The 8,278-nt window shown below is 41.5% G+C and overlaps 1 protein-coding gene across 1 annotated transcript in view; it reads left to right on the forward strand.

Annotated features, from left to right (window-relative positions):
- The window catches only part of tcirg1a (T cell immune regulator 1, ATPase H+ transporting V0 subunit a3a), a gene marked incomplete at both ends in the record, with an annotated part of 50,185 nt that overhangs the window by 38,140 nt on the left and 3,767 nt on the right, over positions 1 to 8,278 (forward strand). Inside the window, 3 exons of the mRNA XM_080722404.1 lie at positions 3,143 to 3,253; positions 4,209 to 4,289; positions 5,573 to 5,693. Of these exons, the coding sequence (XP_080578530.1) occupies positions 3,143 to 3,253; positions 4,209 to 4,289; positions 5,573 to 5,693 (313 nt within the window). The remainder of the gene's footprint in view (positions 1 to 3,142; positions 3,254 to 4,208; positions 4,290 to 5,572; positions 5,694 to 8,278) is intronic.

Consider the following 8,278-nt stretch of genomic DNA (forward strand, 5'->3'; position numbering starts at 1 on the left):
TGACGTCAGACAAACTTTCATTTACAACGAAAATACAACTGGTATCCAACATTGGGAGTCTAACCTTTAATCAACGTCTATGTAACATCAGAGATTAACGTTAAATCGACGTTAGTTTAAGATGTCAAACCAACATCAGGTTACGACGTCAAAGCAACATCAGGTTCTGACGTCTAACCAACGTTAGGTTAGGACGTCAGACAAACTTTCATTTACAACCAAAATACAACTGGTATCCAACGTTGGGAGTCTAACCTTTAATCAACGTCTATGTAACATCAGAGATTAACGTTGAATCGACGTTAGTTTAAGATGTCAAACCAACATCAGGTTACGACGTCAAAGCAACATCAGGTTCTGACGTCTAACCAACGTTAGGTTAGGACGTCAGACAAACTTTCATTTACAACCAAAATCCAATGGTCATCCAACGGAGTACAACGTTGTCCCAACGTTGTACTGACGTCGTGTGCCAGCTGGGATGTAGATTGGCTATTTTCACAATTTCTGCTTCTAATATTTGACAATTTGGCCCATGTTTAATTTGTCATTTAGAGGTATTAAAAGTCCTTACATTGTCACTTTGGAAATGTGCAGGTACCCTCTATATACTTAAACTTTATGTTGGTTTGTTTACTGTTGGGTGAGAAAATGATGTTGCACATTAAGTTAATCATCTGGGGACCCCCCAAAAAAATTTGGGGACCCCCCTGGGGGTCCCGAGTCCCGACCCACAGGTTGAGAACCACTGGTCTAGAGGGCTGTTCACAATGAGTGAGCACGAACGATTCAGGTTATCATCAAAAAACATTCATTGGGCTAAAATGGCGTGAAAAAGTGATGACTCATCACTTTTCATCACTAAACGATAGTCTTGTGGGGCGTTTTTTAGCCCAAGGAATGTTTTTTGTGCAAAACAGATGCTTCCCCTAGTTTGACCCCTCATATAGATTCTTTTTTTGCTTTTTTTTCCTGTAATGTAAAGTTAATGGGACACCAACTCTAGCGGCTGATAACACCAATTTAGCTGTGTCTCAGAAAGGGTTATCATACCAAATTATAATCTACAGATATAGAGCTTTTCAAAAATGCATGATAACCTTTGCCACCTTTCCGATACCGACATCTCGTATGGCCCATGGACTAATTGTATTTGTTATAATTTTAGTGTGAACTCTGCCATTCACTTAACTTAACACATTTTTGTAACAAAATGCCTCAAATCACGCAAGTAGCGTCTGATTGCCGTGAAAGGCCCAAGAACACGTGGTACCCCTTTCATGCTTAAAATGAGCCCTTCTCTACCGGCTGTAATTTTTCTGTTCTGAGTGAAAGACAATACGATCACTCGAAAATTTCAGAAATACTCAGATTACATTTACTCAGCTTACTTTTACCCCAAGCCTCCAAAATATGAAGAAGAAAAAAAATACTGTGGCACTTGGTGATTAAATCATTGTTTAATCGAAGGCACTCAGCCTACATAGAACCTTTTTTTTCTTCTTTTTTTTACAGACATGACAGTTACAGAACCAGTGACTGTCTTGTGTAGTGGTTAGAGCATATGCCTTTCATGCTGAAGGTTGGTGGATCAAATCCCGCCTGGGGTTGATATAAGCATAAAATCCTGAAACTTGGTTGGGTCCACCATTACCAAATAATGTATTTTGCATCATAACTCCTGAACCAAGCATTATAATGCAAACTATGTGACATCTACACCTAGCATTATAATGCAAACTATGTGACATCTACACCTATGTTGTTATGGCCAAGGATTACAATGATATCATGTACAGCATCATAAACTGTCCAGGTGAATAGTATCACAGTATTTGATGTCTGTTACATATACAGTCTTTTGCATATATGTTGTGTAGAGGCCAATTTGTGACACATCTGCCTTTTATAGTGCCACCAGAAGGCCGACTTACAGTATGTAAAACACATTCTTCGATATTACTCCTTCAGATTTGATCCAAAAATCACACAAATCAGTACATAGTATCTCTACAGTGATTTAATCATGAAGGATTTGTCCGATATGTCATATTCTATCTAATTGGCTAACATTGGATTCCAAAGTTTGCAGGATTGCTCCTTTTTGAACAAAATGCCTCAAATCATGAATGCAGCCTGTGACATTTTGCACACACATTCCCACTAGGCCAAGGAACAGATGCCACCCTTCTCACATTGGCCTGTTATAGCACCACCAGCAGGTCAACTTTTGCAAAACAAATCTTTTGGAACAAAATGCCTCAAATCCCGCATGCAGCGTCCGATTGCCGTGAAAGGCCCAAGAAAGCGAGGCACCCTTTTCACTTTGGCCTATTATAGAGCCACCAGGAGGCCAAAAAAACCTACCTTACCTGCCGGAGACCTGTTCTCAGTGCTCGTTGCTCACTGCTTCCAGTTTTCTTTTAATTTCTTTTCCCACTTTTCTTGCTTTTCCTGCTTTTTTCCGCTGCTTTTTTCCTTTCCTACTTTTTCTGGCTTGGCCACTTTATCGCTGCTTGCAGCTATATTTTTACATTCTTATAGTTATAGAAAGTAAGTAAGCCTTGCCTAGCCAAGTGGCCTGAGCCCATCTCCTGTTTCTGTAGCGTGAGGCAGCATGATGTGTATGTATGTATGTGTACTGGATCATGAGGCCCGTATGTCGCAGGGACTTGACCCTGCGACATCAGGGTCAATGCCTTGACCCTGAGTGCCAAGCAGGGAGGCACTGGGCCCCATTTTACAGTCTTTTACTGAGCTAGTTATAATACTAGTGCTCCATATGAACGTTATACAAAAATGGTAGGCATTTACACTGTTGCAGGTAAAGTTTTGAAACCTTTTAAAATGAAAGTGATTAAGTCTGTCTGTGGGTTTAATATTTGACCAATAAAAAGTATTAACAAGAGCTTGTTACTTGCGCCAGCAGAGCACGCGAGTACTGTGTTCGGTGTTGTCTGTATCCAGCCGACAGTACAAAGACAGGGTTTTTAGCCAATGAGGGAGCAGCGTTCGTGGTGACGTCACCACCAACAAGTGAGACCTGATATGAATAACAAGGCGGAAGTTGGCACCTCGACAGAGTGCAGTCTAGTGTATAACTAAATAATAACTACATATTCTTTTTCTCCTTTTTTTTCAGGTGATTGTCCAAAAGGTGTTGGTTGTCATGGCAATGACATCAGTTCCTGTCTTGTTGTTAGGGAAACCCCTCTACCTCTATTACCATCACAGGAATAGACGCTCTGTCAGGGTAAGGCTGCGTTTGGAACAATCTGCCATTTTTTGCCACTGTGTGGCTCTGTAGGAGACTAGCCGATGGTCAGAAAGACGGTCTGTCTGTTTGTCTGTCTGTCTGCAAACCAATCTCGCAAACCACTTGACTGATCATCAGCAACACATTTCTTGTGCACATTGTCAGCTAGTGTCAGTAGGCTCCAAAAGTATATCCACTTTGAAAAAGTTCTACAAAATTTGTCAAGAAAGAATGACCGATTGGATATTTTACAGACGCTTCACAAAGCTTATAGTTTCCGTTCGAATCAGGACACACAACACTGAAACCCAAAACTCTGAACTGCAAGAATTTACACGCTGTATTGTGAAAACATATCGTTTATTTTTCCCCCCGCTGCCCGGAGGACGATCGCTACCATTTGAATGAGACCTCATGACCTCTACCGTTTGTACTGCAATCGTGCGAGCATGCATGTTTAAATGTGTACTTTTGCTATTTTCGAATTTGAATCCTGAAAAAGTAACAGCTTTGGACATACCGCATAACGGTTTCCAGTTTACAGTTTACAGTTTAGGTATTTAGCAGACGCTTTTAATCCAAAGCGACTTACAATAAGCAGATAAAACATCACAATAATAAACGAGATAATTATGTCAGTACATCAACAGCAATATAACAAATGCAAATGAATATCTATCTAGGAAACAATATAATCAGTCAAGGAAATAAAAGTACAAAAAAAAAAACTAAAAACAAATGCTAACTAGCTTCATGTATGGTCATTGAGTGTTTCAGTAGTGCTATGGGTTTAGGTGGAGTCTGAACAGTTTTCAGTCCACGGCGAAAGCTAGCGAGTGAGTCCGTTGTTCTAAGTGTGACAGGGAGTTTATTCCACAACTTTGGGGCCTGGAGGGCAAACTGTATTCCACCTGACAGAGAGTAATTACATGTGTGTGTGTGTGTGTTGCAGGGAGGAGAGCATCCAGTCATGACAGACAGCAGCTCCATCAACACCCTGCAGGGAGACCTGGAGGGAGGAGGAGGAGGAGGAGGAGGAGGAGGAGGAGGAGGGAGGCAGCAGGAGCACCCAGAGGAGCAGGAGGAGGTCAGTCACACATTAACTCACCGGCGGCCACGTGACGAGTTTGACATTTAATTGTTTTATATCAGGGGTCTTCAACATTTTCAGGCCAAGGACCCCTTAGTTGAGAGAGAGAGATTAAGCAGGGACCTCCACAACCTGTTCATAGATTCCATAGTTTCATTGTTCATTGTTCATTGTTGTTTCAGATATTTAACCACTTGAATCTTTTTTCCCTCTACACCACCCTCTTCGACAAAAATAGCCGATCTACAAGCTCACAACGCCTCGAGCTTGTAGATTTGCTATTTTTGGCTAAAGTTCTCAGAATATGGACGCTAGGGTTGGAATGGTTAATATAAAAAAGGAGACATTTTTGGATGACCCCCCTGTTGAAGACCCTTGTTTTATATAATTTAATTGAAAAGAATTAAAAAAAAAAAAGATTGCAGATCCGCGCCGCCCAGTAGTGCCCAGTTTGTTATACGTCTGTAACTTATAACTTCCGTTTTAGGCCGGAAGCAGGAAACCGATTCTCCATTCACTTTAAGCCATGAAAGAAACAGCCCTTTTCTCTGACTCATTTACCAGTCAGTCCGCACCCTAAGATATTGTGCTAGCTTGTAGCTCAGGCTTATAGTAGGACATATGAAGCTCAAAGGTAAGAAATTAATAAAATAGCATGGCAGGCATCTGGGAAAGTCGCAGCAGTCAGTGAGTTAAACACTTGAACCACACCATTACTTTTGGGGGGTAACATTAGCGAACACGAAATTTCTTGTGAGTGAAGACAGTGTGCGGGACTCCTTTTCTCCATTTCTCAACGTCACTGTTCCGACGCACCTGTCCTCGGAGGTGTGCATAAGGACTTTAGGGGAACATTAACCGAAACAAAAAGTGTTTGGTCTGGTAGATTGACTATTCTTTGGCAAAGAGATTTGGTGTAGAAGGAAACTAAGCAGCCCAAGAGCCAACTCAGGTACAGTTTACCAAGTCTAGAGGGTTTGAGTGGTACTGTAATCCATTGTTGGTTAACTACTGGATTAATACAATCCATTCAAAACAACAGATTGTCAGAACTCGCATTGTGACACATACAGTATAAGCTTTTCTCTATGATTTTGCTTAGTTTTGGAGATCATACAGTATGTGGTTGCGGTCTATAGTTTGATGCAGTGTGTGGTCTGTATTGCAGGAGTTTGATTCAGTGCAGGTGTTCATACAGTGTGTGGTTGATGTGGTCTGTATTGTAGGAGTTTGATGCAGTGCAGGTGTTCATGCATCAGACCATCCACACCATAGAGTACTGCCTGGGCTGTGTCTCCAACACTGCCTCCTACCTCAGACTGTGGGCCCTCAGCCTGGCACATGCACGTAAGTCCCTCACACACACGCAAGCACGCACGCACGCGCTAATAATGTAAGTGCGCTCATGTGACTCCTGTGTCTGCAATGTGATAGTGTTTTGTATGGTATCCACCATAGCTCTTTATTTACCTCAACCAAAGAGAGAATGGGCCTATTATTGTGACCGTAGGTCGCAGTTAACTATGAAAACTGGCACATCTTGTCTACGTATCCACGTATCCGCATATCTCTGTAGGTCACGCCTGACACTGTGGTTCCCCTGACACATCACTAGCCCCGTTTATATGGACGCTTCTAATCGTATTAAAAACAAGATTTTAGACTTTAACCAACACGATTTAAATTCTGATCGGATGCAGATACTCCACGGGCTGACCCAGTCAATTGTGTGTTTCATTGATCCCCACTCGGGAATTACATTCCTTTATCATAGCTAGACATATAAAATTCTTGTAAGTACTGTGATTAATGTTTCCATCTTGAATTCGTACTTAATAATGAAAAAGACCGATTTCATCAAATGCTATTTAAAACAGGCAAATATACTGGGCACCTAAGACATCTCCATGGCAACCAGGAAGAAAACATTCCACAAAGCTGACATTTCTCGCCCAAAAAGACTAACATTAGCATAATATATAGCTTTTTCCTAACGAACTTGCAACAGGTATACCATAGGCTACTAATAGTTAATTCATAACCGTACTGGACTAGCCTACTTTTATATACCAGATTATTTTCGTTATATTGCCTATTGTTCACTGCCACTGTAGTCTCTGGAACACAGGCGTTTCATTCCTGCCAGTCTGCCACTGATTTGGCCATCTGTTACAGATGATGTTCAAATAAACCGTACTGTACGTTATTTAAACTGTGAGCCATTTATAGACAATATGCAGTGTTGTATACTGGGCATTGCTGTAAGCTGTAGATGATGTGTCACACCATCTGCATTAACATATGAACGAGCATGCATGGGAGTTATCAAGTTATCAATGATCTAACTCCATGAAAGGTGGGACCATGAAAGGGACTTGTGTGAAGTCATTAAAATACCGTCCCCTAAACAAATTATCAAAGCAACACAAAGTACCTTCAATGGTGGCTATTGACTTAGCTGCTTCTTAAGGGCCATTTATAGTTACGTATGGTTGATTTTGTGTACGTTTGGGGGCGAGACAGTACGTACGGTAAGGGAGGGGTCGATTTTTATTGTGGGGTGTTACTGGAGAAATTGTATAAGCCCTGATATAAAATGCCATGGCCCTCCCTCTCAATTGGGGGAAAAATCAATGACCCTCCCCTGGCATTAAAAAAAAAAAGATTGACCCTCCCCTAACAACATGACATTTACCACAGTAAAATTATGCCTAAAACCTTAACTTATTGTTAGGGCTGTCGAGACGATTAATCATACACCTAATTCCAGTTCACTGCGCAATGTAGTTCATTTCAATTAAGCTCTCACTCCAGTCAGCTGGTCTGAATGATAAAATGACATAATAGGCTATAGAATGGGTCTTCAGCCAAGCAGTTGTGATGAAAACGTAGTCCTGTGCTTTTATTGTCCTCACCTCAAATGAAACGCTGGATTATTTACTTTCTTCAAATTGACTGGATCCAACACACAAGGTAACATCCATGTCTTTATCCATCACAATGTTTTCACATCAGACAAAGTAGCCTAATCACTCAAACCTATGTGTGACCAAGTTTAACATCTTTATGAAGAAGTTAGAGTGCACTGTGAGATGAGACCTTTTTGTTTTTGGACAGATGCAACATCTCTAGCGAGCTCTCTCCTCTTTTTGCTTTTTGAGAGAGAGCGACTGCAGCGACACACACGCACACGCACACGCACACGCACACACACACACACACACACACACACACACACACACACACACACACACGGGGATGGGCGATATAAAGTCGGAAAAAATGTTCTGTCTTCTATCTGCAACACAGAAGCATAACCTGCGAGGCAGCGAACGGATTACAGAGGCACACGTGTGGGTATGGTAGCTGCCATACCTTGATTACAGGGGAAATAATAAAATTTACTTCTTAAAATAAATTCATCATGCTTGTTGTTAAGTATTGCCAACATGACTGGTGTATTGCATGCGTGCCTTCACACGTGCATGACAACAGCCATGTTGCCATACCTTAGCATTTGCAGAACTGACGCTGCTGGCGGGATATCGGCGCCGGAGGAGGAGATTCGTGGACTCTTTTTATTCTGTCTGTCTGTCAGCATATTCATTAGGCTACATTACTCGTGTGAGTAGCCTAATGGCAAAGCATCTGGATAAACCACAATAATTACCTTGAGTGCGCTGCATCTGTGATGTGATGTAGGCCTAGTCCACATTTTGAAGAATTAATCCAGTTTTTAGGTGAAAACAAGGGGATGCATTTGTTGTCTGCTAATGGAATACCATAAGCCATAATGGTCCTGGACTTTATTTTACACAATAAAGTGTAGGCTACAGTTTCAGCTGAAGTAGCCAGCTGCAACCCATGCACTAATTAATAATCAAATTGATCTGACCTAGTCTTTTACGTCTTTTAATTGCTGGCAGTATTGA

Source organism: Nannobrachium achirus (genome assembly GCF_963921795.1).
Source record: "Nannobrachium achirus genome assembly, chromosome: 3".
Taxonomy (NCBI): Eukaryota; Metazoa; Chordata; class Actinopteri; order Myctophiformes; family Myctophidae; genus Nannobrachium; species Nannobrachium achirus.